At 38.1% G+C, this 22,500-nt stretch overlaps 2 protein-coding genes across 2 annotated transcripts; both read left to right on the top strand.

Annotated features, from left to right (window-relative positions):
- The first annotated feature begins 4,001 nt into the window (after positions 1 to 4,001).
- On the top strand, positions 4,002 to 4,361 carry LOC136839967 (uncharacterized). The gene has a single exon (XM_067106240.1). It carries the CDS (start codon positions 4,002 to 4,004, stop codon positions 4,359 to 4,361), a length of 360 nt encoding a protein of 119 aa, XP_066962341.1.
- Positions 4,362 to 7,356: 2,995 nt separating this feature from the next.
- Positions 7,357 to 9,981, top strand: LOC136839958 (uncharacterized). Its single transcript, XM_067106235.1, has one exon. It carries the CDS (start codon positions 7,357 to 7,359, stop codon positions 9,979 to 9,981), a length of 2,625 nt encoding a protein of 874 aa, XP_066962336.1.
- The last annotated feature ends 12,519 nt before the right edge of the window (positions 9,982 to 22,500 follow it).

Raw genomic sequence — 22,500 nt, 5'->3', positions numbered from 1 at the left:
GTCCCTACTACTTTCATTTTCATGCTCTCTCCTGCAACATTTATTCATTTGCATTAGCATTGGTTGACTGTAATTCTTTCTGGTTAACTTCATCTTTCAGGGAAAACTGCCCGAGGTGACAGTTTTTTCCCCAAGAATATAGAATAAGCTTCGGAAAACTGACGCATGACTCATATAACCCTTATTTACCTAGCCTATCCTCATTAATGATTTTTTTTACTCTCTCTCTCTCTACACACACACACACACACACACACACACATATATATATATATATATATATATATATATATATATATATATATATATATATATATATATATATATATATATATATATATATGTATATATATATATATATATATATATATATATATATACAGACTATTCATATAAATATATGTAGACATATATATACAAATATATATATATATATATATATATGTATATAAATATATATATATATATATATATATATATATATATATATATATATATATATATATATATATATATATATATATATATATATATATATATATATATATAAAATATGATACCTCAACGCAGACTCCCATCGACGAACCCGTTACTAACAAATAACGCGTTTAAAACTCACACTGAGGATATTCTCTGCATCCTCGTACGTAATCCTGACTTGCCTACCGAGCAAGATTGTACAGTGCCCGAGGGCCTATGACGGGAACGCGTTCCATACATTCCTGATGAAACGCTCGGGCGGAATCAGCTGTGCATCAATGAGATATGTAAAGTTAAATCTGCATATTCATGGACTCTCATCTACTCCTTCTGGACAAGATCAAAACCTCCTCACTTGCTCGCTCGCTCGCTTGCTCGGAGCCTTAGGTGCCCGGTCCAAGCCACTCCCACCCCCTCCCACCTCTCCCCCCAACCCCCACCCCCTCCCAATTCCCCCATTTTCCCGTCTTTGATCTCGATGGAAATGGGACGGAAAACGTCGCCGTCTACGTCACCACCGTAATCATTACCATACAAATAAACATCTGCTATTCGAGATTTTCTTTTTTTTTTCTCTTTTTGCTTTTGTTCTCAGGTGTGCGCAATGGTGGCTACATTTCCAAGATTCATTTCTTATTATTTTTCATTCCTAAAAGATGCTATTACAGTATTTTTATTCATGTTCTGATATTTCTGCCTCCAGAAAACGCTTCTTCAGTGTATCCATTGAAGTATTCTGAAGGAAGTTTTTCTCTATCACAAACATTAGAGTGACAAGTCGGCTTGTGATGAAGACAGTCGCAAAAAAAAAAAAAGTATAAAATGCGCCGATGTTTCTACTGCGCAATCGAGTTTTCTGTACAGCCGCTATAGCGTATAATGAAAGCCACCGAAAATGGATCTATCTTTCGGTGGTCGCAGTATAATGCTGTAAGAGCCGCAGCTCATGAAACTTTAACCACGGCCCGGTAGTGGCCTGTCCTATATCGTTGCCAGAAGCACGATTATGGCTAACTTTAATCTTAAATAAAATAAAAACTGCTGAGGCTAGAGGGCTGCAATTTGCTATGTTTGACGACTGGAGAGTGGATGATCAACTTAGCAATTTGCAGCCCTCTAGCCTCAGCAGTTTTTAAGATGTGAGGGCGGACAGAAAAAGTGCGGGCGGACAGAGAAAACCGGCACAATAGTTTTCTTTTGCACAAAACTAAAAAACATGAAGACCAAGTATTACTGCATAATGAATGAACAGATGATAATTAGAGGTTCTGGGCATCATAAATAAGCGACGAAAGAGTTGTTCAAGTTGGTACAGATTCATTCTGAACCGTTACGAAACTCTCGTTATAAACGATTCTCTTGGTATTTCAATAATTTACCTGTATTTCAGTCTATTTGTTTATTAGCTTGTTAATTCATCTGTAAATGTATTTCTCATTACCTTCTGTTGCATCTTTCAAATGAACACCTGAATATTCTCTGGAAGCTTGAATTTCCAGTCACTGGCCCCTGCGGCTTTGTTCAATAAGAATAGGATTCATTTTCTGAATAATAATAATAATAATAATAATAATAATAATAATAATAATAATAATAATAATAATAATAATAATAATTACTATTATTATTATTATTATTATTATTATTATTATTATTATTATTATTATTATTATTCTGATGTAACCTTACCTAATCTTACGTGATGGAAGCTGACTCAACTTGAACGAAATGTATGAAAACAGTGTAAAATATAAAAGCACCGTCGATATAATTGTTTAATGGGTGTTACTGCTGCATTATGCTAGGAGGAATTTCAGCTTTTGTACATTATTAATACTTCGCTGGAAAATAATGCAAGGAGTGTCTAATTAATTCATAAATGCATTTGCGAAGGTGGCAAGACAATGTTACGCTGCAAATGCATGCAATGCATATTTAATGGCCGTTTTTGGATCTGTGCAAATTCTCGGCGCGAAACTATTTCGCTCGGCTGAGTTTTAACGTGAAAACCAAAAGCATTTACGCGCACAAATATATATGTTATAATATTTTTTTTTAAGGTGGATTACCTGTGTATTTGGGAAATCTTAGTTAGGGGTTAGTTTTTACTGGAAAAATCAGTTAGGGATTAGTTTTTAATGGAAAAATCATAGTTAGGAATTAGTTTTTAATGGAAAATCGTACTTAGGGATTACTTTTTAATGGAAAAATCATATGGATTAGTTTTTAACGGAAAAATCATAGTTAGGGATTAAGGGATTAGTTTTTAATGGAAAAATCGCAGTTAGGGATTAGTTTTCTATGAAAAAATCGCAGTTAGGGATTAGTTGTTAATGGAAAAATCATAGTTAAGGAATAGTTTTTAATGGAAACATCATAGCTAAGGATAGTTTATAATGGAAAAACCATAGTTAAGGATTAGTTTTTAATGGAAAAATCACAGCTAAGGATAGATTTTAATCGAAAAATCATAGCTAGGGATTAGTTTTTAATGGAAAAATCATAGCTAAGGATAGCGTTTAATGGAAAAATCATAGTTAGGGATTAGTTTTTAATGGAAAAATCATAGTTGCGGATTAGTTTTTAACAAAGATGGGAACATCTGTTTTCAGTCTTATAGTAAAATCGTTCAGTTCAGAACTTTCGATAAAGCAATTCCACGTCAGACTTATGCCACATGATCGGTGTTGATACAGATTAATTAAACATTCAACTATAAGATAAAAATTAAACTAGGAAATTAAAAATCAACATTATGTACCGGATATTCCATAGGTTCGAGTGACTTGAAATACTTATGAAATAATAAGGTCATTTTTGGAGGGACAGAGCAGCTGCGAATAAAACAAAGGTCATTCCAGGTGAGAATAAATTTCATCTAAGAAAAAACGTGAAGATAAAGGAACTTGCATCCTACTTGCAAAATAAAAAATAAATAAATGTTTAATAGCCATACCTTTTAGGTGAAAAAGATTTTATTTCAGATAAAGGAACGAATGCATTTGGTATAATAGACTCAAGGTCAGGAGAGAGAGAGAGAGAGAGAGAGAGAGAGAGAGAGAGAGAGAGAGAGAGAGAGAGAGAGAGAGAGTTATATCTACGTTAAGAGTAATGAATAACACATGTATTTAAACAGCACAGAGAGAGAGAGTTTGTAAATAATTGGGGGCTTAGTAGAAGGGGGGTTTCGAGAGGGGGAGCCTCCTGGAAAAGGAAGAGAGAGAGAGAGAGAGAGAGAGAGAGAGAGAGAGAGAGAGAGAGAATATTACATCTATATTAAGAGTAAAGAATAAAACATGTACTATTCATGAACAGCAACGAGAGAGAGAGAGAGAGAGAGAGAGAGAGAGAGAGAGAGAGAGAGAGAGAGAGAGAGAACACGAAATCAAATCTGCCAGTCACGAAAAGAGAGAAAGAAGATGAAAACGAGATTCAACTCGCAGGCACCGACGGGGGAACATATGGAGATTGGGATCGCCTGCGATGGTCTCAAAGGCGAGTGAGTGAGGGAATTGTACAGCATGTGTAAATCATCAAGGCCTCTCCACCACCGAGACCCGAGGAGACCCGAGACCGCCCCCCGGGCCCAAGATACCCCTTATTACCCGAGGCCCGAGACCGAGACGCCCCCAGACCCAAGACCCGAAACCCCCCAGGCCCGAGGTCCCAGACCTGAGACCCTCCAGGCTAGAGGCCCGAGACCCAAGACCCGAGACCCCACCAGGCCCGGGGCCCTAGGCCTGAGACCCCCCCAAGCCCGAGGCCCGAGAACCCCCAAACCCGAGGCCCGAGAACCCCCGAGCCCGAGACCCGAGACCCCCAAGTCCCGAGACCCAACAAGCCCGAGGCCCGAGACCCCCAAACCCGAGACACCATTGTAAAAGGTTGGCAGTGGGAGGCCCTCGCTCCTCGGGTTAAAAGTTAGCCGGATTGATACATTTTAATGACCCACCTCTCGCTATCATGGTTATTGGAAAGGACAGAGAGAGAGAGAGAGAAAGACAGAGAGAGAGAGAGAGGGTGGGCTAAAATCCTAATGTGAATATTAATAGTACAACATATTTCTTGAACTTTATGCAAACGATGGAACACCTAAAATAAACTTTATAAGAGAGAGAGAGAGAGAGAGAGAGAGAGAGAGAGAGAGAGAGAGAGAGAGAGAGAGAGAGAGAGAGAGAAGAGCTATACATGTGAAAATTATTTTCACATCTATAAGCAAGAGATAAAAATGTTGGAAGTAATATTGCGTTATATTTTATCGCCAGAGAGAGAGAGAGAGAGAGAGAGAGAGAGAGAGAGAGAGAGAGAGAGAGAGAGAGAGAGAAATCACAAAACTACAGCTACTTTGATATTTTCAATAAACAATTTTATTTTGAATAAACATAATTTTGGAAACTTAACGGAAGTTGGATAACACTTAATAGAACTGAAAATCAATAATTACTTTAATAGCTTAAATGTATATCTATGATGTACTGATTCTAAAACGAGTTATATTTCCTTTATTAATATTCTAATTCAGTTACAAATACTTTAATGTACGTTACAGCGAAATAACGGCTCAGATCCTCTGAAATTTAAACATTAAAGCCAGTTTATTATATTTTAAATTAATTCTTATTCATAACAATCAATAAGCATTTTTGTGACAAAAAGAAAATCATATCAATGTTACCTGACGTCATTAAACCAATAAGCAATCAGAAATGAAGCCTTCAGTAAGTGACTGGAAATACCTTATCCCTGCAATAAGAAATTAAATCAAGTTTTATTCTGATAAGAACAAAATCCGCGTCAGTGCACCTTACGTGGTGCACTGTAGGCATTACTTAAGGCTCTTTGCAGCCTACCTTCGGTCCCTAGCTGCAACCCCTTTCATTCCTTTTACTGTACCTCCGTTCAAATGATCTTTCTTCCATCTCGCTTTCCACCCTCTTCTAACAATTATTTCATAGTGCAACTGCTTTGAGGTTTTCCTCCCGTTACACCCTTCAAACCTCCATACTGTAAATTTCCCTTTCCGCGCTGAATGACCTCACAGGTCCCAGCGCTCAGCAACTCAGATGTAATCGCGAACCCATGAGTTCGTATTTGATACATATATTTATATATGTTGTTTGTAGTTCCTGAATTGGTATTATCTGCCTTTAAAGGTTTATTTGCTGTCACTTCTTGTCAACGATAGTTTAGTCACCGTCAACGATAGTTGGTTGTTTATCAGTTGTTGACATCCGTTACATATTTATTACCGCAGCGGTTACTAGCTGTTTTACTTTCACTAATCATGGCAGTTTAACCCTTTGACTAATTGTTCATTGACGGTAGTAAATTATTTATTAATATTTATTATTCCTCGTTTAGTTGTTCTCTCGTACAATTGGCTGGTTAAGACCGATACTTTATTTCCTCTTTGGTGGTTACTGATGGGCAAACAGCTGATGAGTGGCCTGGAACTGCAGTCGGATGGCAGAAGTCACTGCACTTCACTCCCGTGAGGAGAACTTCTTGACTGGATTTGAGAGAAGTCACCACTTGCTCCCCGTGAGTGAAAACCTGACTGGTTGAGAGAAGTCACTAGTTTACCCTTATGAGAAGAAATCCTGACTTGGATTTGTATCTTGGACGCAGTGCGGACTTTGAAGCTGTGATTTTGGTGGGATCCTCGTGGTGGCTCTGAACTGATCCTGCCCTTGCTGGAAGTAATTTCCTGAGTTTCCTGATTCTGAAGGTGGCTTCCCGGCGCAAATTCGCTTACACACAAAAACATCACGACAGAGCTCACTTCATCGAACTACCGAACACCCAGTAATGAAGATCTTGGACCTTTCAATCGTCATCCAGATATTCGAAGACCATGTGACAGAAGATCTGGACCATCCATCGTCATCCCGGATACTATCTATCTAAGGTCCCATCGTCTTACCAACAAAGTTACTATTTTATTATTATTATTATTATTATTTATTTTATTTTTAGTTATTTATTCTTATTATCCTTCACATTTCTTATTTTCTTGACGTGGCCCTGGGATCCCAGATGAACCCATAAAATCCCTTTCAACATCTTTTGGGTTTAATTAAATAATTTTTGTTACTGCCTTCGAGGCTGATACGTAATAAATGGCATCCTCAGCAGGATTACCCAGTGCTCTTCAGGTTTTGAGGTGGAGAATAAATTTAGGAGGTTAGGGTTTAGTATTTTTTTTTTCATCTTGTTCTTTTTTAAAAATGGCAGTTCAACTAGTATCGAAGATGTACAACCATTTATAAATAGGGAAACATTGAGTTGACGTTGAATCGTTAAGAAAGATGAATCTTTATTAATAGCAGAATATGGTAAATAATGTAAGTAGAGCTGAGGAAAGGCACCTAAGCTGTATGTGGTTATGAAATATCTTTGTTTATGCAGATTCTATTGATGAGGATAAAACCAGTTCCAGATAAATGACAGATCCTAGCTTGGTTCAAAGTATAGAGTAGTAGAGGAAAAGAGCTAAGTAGCCTCTGTAGGAGGGTGATAAATGCTGGATGATGATGATGAGGCCAGTGAGACTGGTAAAGATAGGGGATGAAATAATGCAAACACACAGATTGTTGCTAACAAAATGAGGCTAAGGAGAAAGATAGAGAGGATAGAGAAAAGGAAAGGAAACATGAGGAGAGACAGAGGGAACATGAGGAGAGACAGAGAGAGCACGAACTTAAACTAGCTCAATTGAAGTTTGGAGGTAGGAATAAGGGAAGTGATGAGTCTTTTGATTTGATCCATAATATTAAGTTAGTGCCTAAATTTAGTGAGAGAGAAGTCAGTAAGTTTTTTGCCAGCTTTGAAAAGGTGGCAAAACAGATGAAGTGGCCGGTAGAAAACTGGACTATAATGTTGCAGGTAGTGTTAGTTGGGAAGGCCCAGGCAGCATATTCAGCTTTGTCAGTTGAGGATAGCTCTAATTATGAATTAGTGAAAGATGTTATTTTGAAAGCATATGCATTAGTGCCTGAGGCCTATAGGCAGAAGTTTAGGGAGTTAAAGAAAGCAAGTGATGAGACTTATTCAGAGTTTGCTAGATGCAAAGAAAGGTTATTTGAAGACTGGTGTAATTCCAGGAAAGTAGGAAATATGCAGGATATGAGGGAGCTAATTTTGTTGGAGGAGTTTAAAAACTGTGTACCAAAAGATTTAAAAGCTCATTTAGAGGAAACTCAAGTAGAAACATTAAAAGTAGCCGCTAGAACCTCAGATGAATATAGTTTGACCCATAAGAAAGTGTATGAAGGGGAGACAAGAGTTGAGGCAGGAAAAAGTAACATGTCCCTTCCTAGACATTTTAAGCCTTCGTCTCCTCGTAGACATTTTAAACCTCCCTCTCCCAATAGTTATAATTTTTATAGGAGAAGTAACCTACCCCCTAGGGAGATAGTATGTTATGGGTGTGGTATGAAGGGTCACGTTATGGCTAGGTGTTATAAGTTAAAAGGTAATCCTCCTAGTAAGAAAACGATGTTAGTTGGGGCAGATAAGGGTATTAAGCTTAGAAAAGCGAGAGAGATAAAGGATAGGGAGTTATTGAAGGATTTCGGTCCTTGTGTATCCCATGGTACAGTAGATTTTATGAATAAGCTAGGTAGTGAGGAGGAAGTAGTAATTTTAAAGGATACTGGTGCAGCTCAGACATTATTGTTAGAATCTGTGGTACCCCCAGATGTTGAGATTTGTGAAAATGAAGTAGTATTATTAGGTGGCTTTCCTGATAGTGTTGTGTCTTGCCCATTGATTACTGTTAAACTTAAGTGTAGTATAATGGAGGGTGAGGTAAAAGTGGCAGTGGTTAATAATTTACCTATTGCAGGCATAGGATTAGTGTTAGGTAATGATTTAGCCAAAGGTAAGGTGGGAACTGATCCCTTATTAATTTGTAACCCAGTAGACAGTGAGTTTGAGAAACCCTTAGACTTTGTAGATGAAGTTCTTCCAGTTAGTGCTGTTACCAGAGCTCAGTCGAAGGAGTTAAAAGCTGAGGAGGAGTGTGAGATAGGAAAGTTTTTTGAGGACCAGGAGAATGGCAAAAATGAGTTAGAATTAAATGGTGGAGAAGTAGTATCTAGTATGGAGGCCGATGAATGGTCTAGGGAGTCTTTAGTTAGAGAGCAGAAAGATGACCCTGAGGTTAGTCGTTTGAGAGAAATAGCAGAGAGAGGAGGTAAGGAAGGAGATTTGTATTACTTGAAGGAGGATATACTGTTTAGGAAATGTAGTTCTGGAGAGTGGAGGAGAGTTGACCAGATAGTAGTGCCTGAGAAATTTAGAAGTCATATAATGAGAAGGGGACATGAAGATATATTTGCAGGACATGTAGGTATAAGCAAAACTTTAGAACGTATCAGGCGTAACTTTTATTGGACAAAAATGAAGAAAGACATTGCTAGGTTCTGTAAATCATGCCACATATGTCAGTTGACTGGTAAACCCAATGAAATAGTGCCCAAAGCTCCACTAATACCTGTTCCTTCTATTGGTGAACCTTTCCAGCACATCTTGATAGACGTGGTTGGCCCGCTACCAAGAGCCAGTGCTGGCAAAGAATTCATTTTAACTATATTGGATAGAGTTTCTAGATATCCAGAAGCCATTCCATTGAAATCAATTAAGGCTCCCGTAATTGTTAAATGTCTGGTAGATTTCTTTTCACGTTATGGTCTGCCTAAAACCATCCAATCAGATCAAGGCAGTAATTTCATGTCTAAATATTTCAAGGATCAGATGAAGCAGTTAGGAATCAAACATATAGTCTCTACAACCTACCATCCAGAAAGCCAAGGAGCCATTGAAAGGTTCCATCAGACTTTGAAAAGCATGATTAAGAAATATTGTATAGATAATCATAGTTCTTGGGTAACAGATCTACCATACTTATTATTCGCTGTTCGATCAATGCCTAATGACTCTCTAGGTTTCTCTCCCTTTGAGTTAATTTTTGGACACCATGTAAGGGGCCCATTAGAGGTGCTTAGAGATAGTTGGGAAAGTGAGGAACCAAATTCCAATATTTTAGAGTGGGTGTCAAATTCCAGAAGTAGACTTTTTGCAGCTTGGGAACTAGCTAAGAATACTATAGTTAAGTCACAAAGAAAAATGAAAGAGGTGTTTGATGTGAAAACCAAGTGTAGGACATTTAAAGAGGGAGACAAAGTCTTGATATTATTACCTTTAGTTGAGAATCAATTGCAAGCTAAGTTTGTGGGTCCTTATGAAATTGAGAAGAAAATTAACGACTCTAATTATGTGGTTAACACTCCTGATAGGAAGAAGAAACAGTGGGTTTGCCATATTAATATGCTTAAATTATATTGTGAAAGGAAAGTAGAGCCTAGTATGTTAGTTCAGAAGAAAGCGGAAGAGAGTGGTGAGGAATTTGTGGAAATAGGATGGACTAGTAGTAATTTAGAAATATTAAAAAATCTGAAGACTAAATTATCACATTTGTCAGAGGCTCGTAGAGTATAGTTAGTAGATTTAATTTTATCCTATGAAGATATTTTTAAAGATGTTCTGGAAGTCTTATTGGTCGGTTGAATCGTGGTTACCCCGTCTAGCCTACCAATGGGACTTTTAGTAATTATTATATTAGAATAGGTATTTTATTTTTAAAGAAAAGAAATTGTTTTTCCTTTTCTTTTCTTAAGGGGGAGGGTGTTACGAACCCATGAGTTCGTATTTGAACATATATTTATATATATTGTTTGTGTTCCTGAATTAGTATTATCTGCCTTTAAGGGTTTATTTGTTGTCACTTGTCAACGATAGTTTAGTCACTCGTCAATGATAGTTGGTTGTTTATCAGTTGTTGACATCCGTATATTTGTTGCTGCAGTGGTTACTTAGCTGCTTTACTTTCATAATCATGGCAGTTTAACCTTTTGACTAATTGTTCATTGACGGCCGTAAATTATTTATTAATATTTATTATTCTCGTTTAGTTGTTCTCTCGTATAATTGGCTGGTTAAGACTGATACTTATTTCTCCTCTTTGGTGGTTGGCTGATGGGCAACCGAGTTGATGAGTGGCCTGGAACTGCAGTCGGATGTAGAAGTCACCACCTGACTGGATTTGAGAGAAGTCACCTACTTACTCCCGTGAGGAGAACCTGACTGGATTTGAGAGAAGTCACCTACTTACTCCCGTGAGAAGAACTTTGACTTGGATTTGCTGCTGGACGCCAGTCTGCGGACTGAAGGCTGTGATTTTGAGTGAATCCTCGTGGTGGCCCCGAACTGGATCCTGCCCTTGCTGGAAATTGTTCCTGAGTTTCCCTGATTCTGGTAGCTTCCCGTCGTAATTGCCATACGACGTAAAACATCGACAGGAGCTCATATCAAAGACACCGAAGAGACCCAGTAATCGAAGATCTTGGACCTATCCATCGTCATCCAGATATCTGAAGACCATAGCGACAGAAGATCTGGACCCATCCATCGTCCTCCGGATACCTTAATATCTATCTGGTCCTGTGAATCTTACCAGCCAAAGCTAATTACTACATTATTATTATTATTATAATTTATTTTTATAGTTATTTATTCTTATTATCCTTCACTTCTTTCTTGACGTAGCCCTGGGATCCCAATTGAACCCATAAAATCCTTTCAACATCTTTGGGTTTTAAATTAAATAATTTTTGTTACTGCCTTCGAGGCTGATACGTAACATTATCAATTTTAATATTTTATATTGACATTCAACCTTGAAATGAAACTTAAATATCAATCAAAAAGAATTAACATGCATGAAAAAAATATAAAGATGTTGGAATTGATGATGATTTGCGTGTCAAATGCATAAGAAGGCTCATCAACAAAATATTACAATTAAAACCCAGATGCTGAATGGGTGCGAAAATCACGAACTGACAGAAAAGAAGTGGTCAAGCTTCAGAATGAAACAACTGTAAAATAAATTGCTGTATGTGTAACAACTATTAAGCAACAATGGGCTGATGCAGGATGTAGATAGATGGAGGATGATGGACCTGGTGGGATCTTTGCGGCTCACATGTTCGCTCGAATATCTGAATGCGTGGACGGTCCAAGATCTTTCTGTACTGGGTCTTCGACAGTTCGATAGCGGCTGTCGTGTGTTTTTACGTCGTAACCCCTTCGGTATAAAGGCTTTCGAACAATTCCAGCAGGCTGAGATCCAGTTCGAAGATGAAAGAGGGCCGCAAATCACGGCTTCAGAATTACAAATCCCGAGTCGGTTCTTCGCGGGGTGAATGGTGAACTGCTGCTCCGTCGGTCGGGATTTATTCGCGGAAATGAAACGAATGTTTCTGCAGTCGGTCGAGTGAGGCTGCTGCAATCGACTGCAGTTCGAAGCGCTCGTGCTCATTGACCGCGAAGAGGAAGTAAGTATCGTCTTAACCGGCCAGTCTGCGGAGAATTTTCTTTAAACGAAATAATAAATATTAATGAAGTAATTACGGCCGTCAAATGAACAGTAGTCAAAAGCTACTGAGTAAAGCAGCTGAAAGCCACTGCGGCAACAAATACGGATGTCCTTTAATGATAAACAACAACTATCGACCGACAGTGACTAAACATCGTTGACAGTGACAAGTAAACCGCAGATATGCAATTCGAAGGCACCAAGCAACATATGCTAAGCCTGCTGCTGTTCAAGTGACCTAAATGGTTCCTTTCCCCTGAAAGGAAATATTTCTTTGGAAATAAAATACCCTGTTCTAATATGTGGTACTAAAGTCTGTGGTAAGGCTGTTTAGTGTTCCACTGTTCGACCAATGGAACACTTCAGGGTAATCTTTGAAAATGTCTTCATGGGGATCTACTAATACTCTGCAGAGCCTCTGACAATGTGATAATTTAGTATCTTCAGATTTTTAATATTTCTAGTACTACTGGTCAGCTTCACAATTCACCATACTATTCCGCTTTTCATCTGAGACAACATGCTTTGGGCTCTCTACTTTTCCTTTTCTGGCCTCAATTTAAGCATGTGTATGAACTTGGAAGCCCATATTTCTTCTTTCTGTCGGGAGTGTTAACACTAGTCAAGAGTCAATTAAATTTTCTTCTCAGTAAGGACACAGGCCAACTACTCAACAAGGCAGTGTCGAGGCTTTGATGCTCCCACTGTTTAAATGTCTACACTGGTGCTCCTTGTGAGCAACTGTTCTTGCTAGTTCCCAAGCGCTCTGGGAGGCGGGCACCCGCTCCCAAAATGACGGAACTGATTCTCACAACCTGGCACCTCGTGTTTTGCCTGTGTCAAGTAACTCAAGGGAAGCTCGGGTCATTGAGCGTGATCAGGCTGGCGATAATGAATCTGTACCCAGAAGATATGATTGCTGCAATGACTGTCGTAACTTTCCAAATGATGGAGAACACCTTTCAATGAAATAACAAAATCTTGAACTATGTTTGATTTTAATACAAATCTGATACGAATATTTGAACGTAGTGATCTGTTGGGATGGTGTGCAGGAGCCAATTGTTTCAATGGAGTGTCTGAGTCTCAAAACCCCATCCCATATGGATAAATAATTCTTTTGTAACACTGTGCTGATAACGAACCTCCTTCCATGTCTGTCGAAGGTGAAAAATTTCATAATAGAAAGGAGACGGTATTAGTAGACTTTGGGCTTTTCATTGGGTTTACCACAAATTTAACACTATTTCATTTTTGTCAATAAAGTTGCATGACCCATTAAGTTTTGCAGCACTCTGCAAAATCTCACCTTCGTGCTGTAACTAGAACTTCTCTCCCTTCTCAGACTAAACGTATAATCTCCTTTCAATATTTGAAATCTCAGCATACCTCCTCTCTATATTTCTCTCAGGCAGCTGGCTCGGTCTTTTCCATAAAGCAATCTTGCAACTAAAGGCTCCTGAACCATTAAAATGAAACATGTACCTGTACTGCTATCCGCAGTTAATTCTGACACTGTTCTCTGGTCTGCTCACATGACTCCTTCGACGGCTCACCCTTTGGCACTAACAGACTTCATCTACAGGGATCTGAGGTTTCTCCAGCTCTTTGTCTACAGGTTTTTACGTCGTGAGGGTTCGGTTACCTGCTGACACAAATGCGTGCCTAACATGTCCTATGCTGCAATAGTGAGCAGCCAACACCACTGCCGCACCCTCCACGTATACTACACCCAAGTTTAACAATCAGTGGGCGGTACAACACCCAGAAAGCCGCAATAATCACTGGAGTACTGCAAACCTGAAGTACCACAATTCTAACAATAATCTGAGCTGCTGTCGCTGAAATTACTGCTCCCTCCTCACTGCCTAAGCCTGATATAAAATCTGCTGGCGCCATGGGACCGAGAATCTTCGGCCAACTCCCTATCCTTATCTCTCCTTTTCTGGCTGGCCACCCATCTGCCCCAGCTAACGTCGTTTCTTACTAAGGAGGATGCCACAACTTATGACATAGTATGGCTTGTGACCTTCATACCACCCACTGCTACTGTCTCCCTGAAATGATTACTATCTATAAATTGTAACTGCAGAACGATAACCCAAATGTCTGAGAAGAAGGACATGTTACTTTTTCTAACTCAACTCTTAATACTGTATGGTCAAACTATGATGTCTGAAGATTCTAGCAACTACTGTGTTTCTAACAATTTCTCGGCTTTTTAAGTCTTTGATACACGATTTTAACTCTCAACTAGGTAACTCCCTCATGTATCATATTTCTAACTGGAATACACCAGTCTTCAAATAACCTTTCTTTGCATCTGGCAAACTCTGATGATAATCTGCTTGCTTCAGCTCACAAGCTATAGACATGAACATGTGCATATGCTCAAAATGACATCTTCACTAATTCATCAATTGAAACTGTCACTCAACTGACAAGCTGAGCTGTAACAACATAACACTACTCTAACATTGGTCCGGTTCGGCCCTTCATCTGTTTATTACACTGAAACTGACAGCTGCGACTTCTCTCTCACTAAATTAGCACTAACGGATCTATCGAATAAATCACTTCTGCTCTGACTTCGGTGAGGCTAGTTTGGGATTTAAGATTAATCTCTATCTTCTCCTCATGTTCCTGAATATCCCTCTTTCATCTCTGTGTTTGTAATGCAATGTATTTCACCCTCCTGCTGTTAAGCTCTAACTGCATCAATAAGTCTGCCTCTAAGCTGGTATTTGTAACCGCCGACTTGTTACTGCTTTCTATCGACTGCTGTCTGGCCGCCATATTGCTATTAATAAAAGTTAAATCTTTTCTTTAATGATTCGTGTCGGCACTCAGTACCCTGTTATAAATGGTTGTGCATCTTCGATAACATTAAGGCTGATTTTTAAGACAGATGAAAAAGGCATGCTAAACCCTAACTAGGGTGCTCACACTCAGGCCTGAAGAGCTGGACCAATCCGCTGAAGTGCCATTTGACCCGTGTCGGCCTCGGCACGGCAACAAATTATTTAATTTAGAAGCTTAAAGATGTTGAATAGACACGTACGTGATGTTTTACGTCGTATGGCAATTACGACGGGAAGCTACCAGAATCAGGGGAAACTCAGGAACAACTTCCAGCAAGGGCAGGATCCAGTTCAGGGGCCACCACGAGGGATTCACCAAAATCACAGCCTTCAAAGTCCGCACTGCGTCCAAGTTACAAATCCAAGTCAAGTTCTTCCTCACGGAGTAAGTAGATGACTTCTCTCAAATCCAGTCAGGTTCTCCTCACGGGAGTAAGGTCAGGTGACTTCTCTCAAACCAGTCAGGTGGTGACTTCTACATCCGACTGCAGTTCCAGGCCACTTCATCAACTCGGTTGCCCATCAGCCAACCACCAAAGAGGAGAAATAAGTATCAGTCTTAACCAGCCAATTATATTTTTGAGAGAACAACTAAACGAGAATAATAAATATTAATAAATAATTTACGGCCGTCAATGAACAATTAGTCAAAGGGTTAAACTGCCATGATTATGAAAGTAACGCAACTAAGTAACCACTGCAGCAACAAATATACGGATGTCAACAACTGATAAACAACCAACTATCATTGACGAGTGACTAAACTATCGTTGACAAGTGACAAACAAATAAACCCTTAAAGGCAGATAATACTAATTCAGGAACACAAACAATATATATAAATATATGTTCAAATACGAACTCATGGGTTCGTAACAGATAATCCCGCCATCATTATGTTGCAAAGGTTTTTTCTCGTTTTTTTTTATTTATCTTAAATGCTAATCTCTTCACATTCAATTTTAAATTTCATATCAAGGTTGAGTGTCAAGATAAAATATTAAGATTGATAATCCTGCCATTTCTCAGATTACTCGTTTTGTTGAAATTTGAGTTTCTCATTACTCCAGATTGTCATTTCGTGAATGGTATCAATCTATGTTTCTTTCAATTCCCGTTAAGATCTTTTGTTCTGAACTAATAACAGAATCTGTAGTTCGTGCCTTTAAGAGATCGCTGTGCTTTTGTCGACTGCTTGTGGCTTTTTCGAGTCTACATTAGAATTGGAAAACTGTTTCGCAATATGTTATTTAGAGCATTGTATTCGATTGCTGATAGCGTGTTTTATTCTTATCGGAATTGGAATTGAATTTAGAATTTAGCCTAAGTGCAAGCGCTGGGACCTGTGAGGTCATTCAGCGCGGAAAGGAAATTTACAGTATGGAGGTTTGAAGGGTGTAACGGAGGAAAACTCAAAGCAGTTGCACTATGAAATAATTGTTAGAAGAGGGTGGAAAGCGAGATGGAAGAAAGATCATTTGAACGGAGGTACAGTAAAAAGGAATGAAAGGGGTTGCAGCTAGGGACCGAAGGTAGGCTGCAAAGAGCCTTAGTAATGCCTACAGTGCACCACGTAAGGTGCACTGACGCGGATTTTGTTCTTATCAGAATAAAACTTGATTTAATTTCTTATTGCAGGATAAGGTATTTCCAGTCACTTACTGAAGGCTTCATTTCTGATTGCTTATTGGTTTAATGACGTCAGGTAACATTGATATGATTTTCTTTTTGTCACAAAAATGCTTATTGATTGTTATGAATAAGAATTAATTTAAAAATATAATAAACTGGCTTTAATGTTTAAATTTCAGAGGATCTGAGCCGTTATTTCGCTGTAACGTACATTAAAGTATTTGTAACTGAATTAGAATATTAATAAAGGAAATATAACTCGTTTTAGAATCAGTACATCATAGATATACATTTAAGCTATTAAAGTAATTATTGATTTTCAGTTCTATTAAGTGTTATCCAACTTCCGTTAAGTTTCCAAAAATTATGTTTATTCAAAATAAAATTGTTTATTGAAAATATCAAAGTAGCTGTAGTTTTGTGATCTCTCTCTCTCTCTCTCTCTCTCTCTCTCTCTCTCTCTCTCTCTCTCTCTCTCTCTCTCTCTCTGGCGATAAAATATAACGCAATATTACTTCCAACATTTTTATCTCTTGTTTATAGATGTGAAAATAATTTTCACATGTATAGCTCTTTCTCTCTCTCTTCTCTCTCTCTCTCTCTCTCTCTCTCTCTCTCTCTCTCTCTCTCTCTCTCTCTCTTATAAAGTTTATTTTAGGTGTTCCATCGTTTGCATAAAGTTCAAGAAATATGTTGTACTATTAATATTCACATTAGGATTTTAGCCCACCCTCTCTCTCTCTCTCTCTCTGTCTCTCTCTCTCTGTCCTTTCCAATAACCATGATAGCGAGAGGTGGGTCATTTAAATGTATCAATCCGGCTAACTTTAACCCGAGGAGCGAGGGCCTCCACTGCCAACCTTTTACAATGGTGTCTCGGGTTTGGGGTCTCGGGCCTCAGGCTTGTTGGGTCTCGGGACTTGGGGTCTCGGGTCTCGGCCAGGGGTTCCTCCGGCCTCGGGTTTGGGGTTCTTGGGCCCGGGCTTGGGGGGGTCTCAGGCCCAGCCCCCGGGCCTGGTGGGGTCTCGGGTCTTGGGTCTCAGGCCTCTAGCCTGAGGGTCTCAGGTCTGGGACCCGGGCCTGGGGGTTTTTTGGGTCTTGGGTCTGGGGGCGTCTCGGTCTCGGGCCTCGGGTGCAAATGGGTATCTTGGGAGGGGGCGGTCTTGGTCTCCTCGGGTCTCGGGTGGTGGAGAGGCCTTGATGATTTACACATGCTGTACAATTCCCTCACTCACTGCCTTTGAGACCATCGCAGGCGATCCCAATCTCCATATGTTCCCTGTCGGTGCCTGCGAGTTGAATCTGTTTTCATCTTCTTTTCTTTTCGTGACTGGCAGATTTGATTTCGTGTTCTCTCTCTCTCTCTCTCTCTCTCTCTCTCTCTCTCTCTCTCTCTCTCTCTCTCTCTCTCGTTGCTGTTCATGAATAGTACATGTTTTATTCTTTACTCTTAATATAGATGTAATATTCTCTCTCTCTCTCTCTCTCTCTCTCTCTCTCTCTCTCTCTCTCTTCCTTTCCAGGAGGCTCCCCTCTCGAAACCCCTTCTACTAAGCCCCAATTATTTACAAACTCTCTCTCTGTGCTGTTTAAATACATGTGTTATTCATTACTCTTAACGTAGATATAACTCTCTCTCTCTCTCTCTCTCTCTCTCTCTCTCTCTCTCTCTCTCTCTCTCTCTCTCTCTCTCCCTGACCTTGAGTCTATTATACCAAATGCATCTGTTCCTTTATCTGAAATAAAATCTTTTCACCTAAAAGGTATGGCTATTAAACATTTATTTATTTTTTATTTTGCAAGTAGGATGCAAGTTCCTTTATCTTCACGTTTTTTCTTAGATGAAATTTATTCTCACCTGAATGACCTTTTGTTTTATTCGGCAGCTGCTCTGTCCCTCCAAAAATGACCTTATTATTTCATAAGTATTTCAAGTCACTCCGAACCTATGGAATATCCGGTACATAATGTTGATTTTTAATTTCTAGTTTAATTTTTATCTTATAGTTGAATGTTTAATTAATCTGTATCAACACCGATCATGTGGCATAAGTCTGACGTGGAATTGCTTTATCGAAAGTTCTGAACTGAACGATTTTACTATAAGACTGAAAACAGATGTTCCCATCTTTGTTAAAAACTAATCCGCAACTATGATTTTTCCATTAAAAACTAATCCCTAACTATGATTTTTCCATTAAACGCTATCCTTAGCTATGATTTTTCCATTAAAAACTAATCCCTAGCTATGATTTTTCGATTAAAATCTATCCTTAGCTGTGATTTTTCCATTAAAAACTAATCATAACTATGGTTTTTCCATTATAAACTATCCTTAGCTATGATGTTTCCATTAAAACTATTCTTAACTATGATTTTTCCATTAACAACTAATCCCTAACTGCGATTTTTTTCATAGAAAACTAATCCCTAACTGCGATTTTTCCATTAAAAACTAATCCCTTAATCCCTAACTATGATTTTTCCGTTAAAAACTAATCCATATGATTTTTCCATTAAAAAGTAATCCCTAAGTACGATTTTCCATTAAAAACTAATTCCTAACTATGATTTTTCCATTAAAAACTAATCCCTAACTGATTTTTCCAGTAAAAACTAACCCCTAACTAAGATTTCCAAATACACAGGTAATCCACCTTAAAAAAAAAATATTATAACATATATATTTGTGCGCGTAAATGCTTTTTGGTTTTCACTCTGTTAAAACTCAGCCGAGCGAAATAGTTTCGCGCCGAGAATTTGCACAGATCCAAAACGGCTATTAAATATGCATTGCATGCATTTGCAGCGTAACATTGTCTTGCCACATTTCGCAAATGCATTTATGAATTAATTAGACACTCCTTGCATTATTTTTCCAGCGAAGTATTAATAATGTACAAAAGCTGAAATTCCTCCTAGCATAATGCAGCAGTAACACCCATTAAACAATTATATCGACGGTGCTTTTTATATTTTACACTGTTTTCATACATTTCGTTCAAGTTGAGTCAGCTTCCATCACGTAAGATTAGGTAAGGTTACATCAGAATACACATTATTAATATTAATATTAATATTATTAATAATAATAATAATAATAGTATTATTATTATTATTATTATTATTATTATTATTATTATTATTATTATTATTATTATTATTATTATTATTCAGAAAATGAATCCTATTCTTATTGAACAAAGCCGCAGGGGCCAGTGACTGGAAATTCAAGCTTCCAGAGAATATTCAGGTGTTCATTTGAAAGATGCAACAGAAGGTAATGAGAAATACATTTACAGATGAATTAACAAGCTAATAAACAAATAGACTGAAATACAGGTAAATTATTGAAATACCAAGAGAATCGTTTATAACGAGAGTTTCGTAACGGTTCAGAATGAATCTGTACCAACTTGAACAACTCTTTTCGTCGCTTATTTATGATGCCCAGAACCCTAATTATCATCTGTTCATTCATTATGCAGTAATACTTGGTCTTCATGTTTTTTAGTTTTGTGCAAAAGAAAACTATTGTGCCGGTTTTCTGTCCGCCCGCACTTTTTCTGTCCGCCTCATCTTAAAAACTGTTGAGGCTAGAGGCCAAATTGCTAAGTTGATCATCCACTCTCCAGTCGTCAAACATAGCAAATTGCAGCCCTCTAGCCTCAGCAGTTTTTATTTTATTTAAGATTAAAGTTAGCCATAATCGTGCTTTGGCAACGATATAGGACAGGCCACTACCGGGCCGTGGTTAAAGTTTCATGAGCTGCGGCTCTTACAGCATTATACCGCGACCACCGAAAGATAGATCCATTTTCGGTGGCTTTCATTATACGCTATAGCGGCTGTACAGAAAACTCGATTGCAGTAGAAACATCGGCGCATTTTATACTTTTTTTTTTTTTGCGACTGTCTTCATCACAAGCCGACTTGTCACTCTAATGTTTGTGATAGAGAAAAACTTCCTTCAGAATACTTCAATGGATACACTGAAGAAGCGTTTTCTGGAGGCAGAAATATCAGAACATGAATAAAAATACTGTAATAGCATCTTTTAGGAATGAAAAATAATAAGAAATGAATCTTGAAATGTAGCCACCATTGCGCACACCTGAGAACAAAAGCAAAAAGAGAAAAAAAAAAAAGAAAATCTCGAATAGCAGATGTTTATTTGTATGGTAATGATTACGGTGGTGACGTAGACGGCGACGTTTTTCCGTCCCATTTCCATCGAGATCAAAGACGGGAAAATGGGGGAATTGGGAGGGGTGGGGTTGGGGGAGAGGTGGGAGGGGGTGGGAGTGGCTTGGACCGGGCACCTAAGGCTCCGAGCAAGCGAGCGAGCGAGCAAGTGAGGAGGTTTTGATCTTGTCCAGAAGGAGTAGATGAGAGTCCATGAATATGCAGATTTAACTTTACATATCTCATTGATGCACAGCTGATTCCGCCCGGAGCGTTTCATCAGGAATGTATGGAACGCGTTTCCGTCATAGGCCCTCGGCACTGTACAATCTTGCTCGGTAGGCAAGTCAGATTACGTATGAGGATGCAGAGAATATCTCAGTGTGAGTTTTAAACGCGTTATTTGTTAGTAACGGGTTCGTCGATGGGAGTCTGTGTTGAGGTATCATATTTTATATATATATATATATATATATATATATATATATATATATATATATATATATATACATATATATATATATATATATATATAATATATATATATTTATATATATATATATGTGTGCATGTGTGTTTGTATATATATGTCTACATATATTTATATGAATAGTCTGTATATATATATATATATATATATATATATAGGCCTATATATATATATATATATATATATATATATATATATATATATATATATATATATATATATATATATATATAATATATATGTGTGTGTGTGTGTGTGTGTGTGAGAGAGAGAGTAAAAAAATCATTAATGAGGATAGGCTAGGTAAATAAGGGTTATATGAGTCATGCGTCAGTTTTCCGAAGCTTATTCTATATTCTTGGGGAAAAACTGTCACCTCGGGCAGTTTTCCCTGAAAGATGAAGTTAACCAGAAAGAATTACAGTCAACCAATGCTAATGCAAATGAATAAATGTTGCAGGAGAGAGCATGAAAATGAAAGTAGTAGGGACACGAAGGAAAGGAAGGCCTAAATATGGAGAAAGAAATACCTGGGAAAAGCTGAAAAACAGCGACCCTGGGACTAGGGATTGTTGAGAAGAAGAGTGTTAATACAGAGGCGCTGAAGCATTTGGCATTAGTCCTATTGACTATATATAAAGAATACCAGCTTCTTGACAAAGTCAGATATTTTTGTCTTGCAATATCATAAAGTCATTGGAGTCCAGTGTAACCTCAAATATTTTACACTTATCAGAAAGAGTTACAAACCGTTATATATGCAGAGCGAAACGTGGATTAACAACAACGTACGAGATCTGCTAATCGTAACTAAAACGCCATAGCTTTATAGAGGTTAAACCACAGACCCCCACTTATTACCGTGCTTAATGAACTGTTGCATATTTACATTAAGTTTAGTAGCCACTTTATTCTTTATCTTTTCCTCATTAATGCAACATGACTTGTATCGTAGGATTACTGCCCGTCTTATGTTCCAGACCAGAGTTCACTTCACTACACTGACAAAAGTTGTAACTGAAATATCTTTGAGAAAGATACGCAGAAAATTATTAGAATTAATGATTAGGCTTCAGGTAACAGATGCTGACAACCAGGTGACACCCAGAACACCTGCTATTGTGACCAGCAACACCTGTCGCAAGGTGCTATATACTTTTATTACCAAGGCCACAAGAGGTGTTATCATATGCTTTGTTGCCCATGTATTGTGCTAAGCGAAATATCCTCTTGAGAGGCGATCAAATCATTGCTCTTGGGGTTATAATAATCTTCAAGCAGACTAAATCATTTGATTTTCTCCTTTCATTTTCATAAATTTTTTTTTTTTATTAATTTATTAATTTATTTTCTTCTTTGTAATAAGTGAAATCTCCTCTTTCTGCATTTCGCTTTAACTTCTCGTACTTCCT

This window comes from Macrobrachium rosenbergii, chromosome 1 (genome assembly GCF_040412425.1).
Source record: "Macrobrachium rosenbergii isolate ZJJX-2024 chromosome 1, ASM4041242v1, whole genome shotgun sequence".
NCBI classification, from domain to species: domain Eukaryota; kingdom Metazoa; phylum Arthropoda; class Malacostraca; order Decapoda; family Palaemonidae; genus Macrobrachium; species Macrobrachium rosenbergii.
This window is presented reverse-complemented; position numbering and strand designations above follow the sequence as displayed.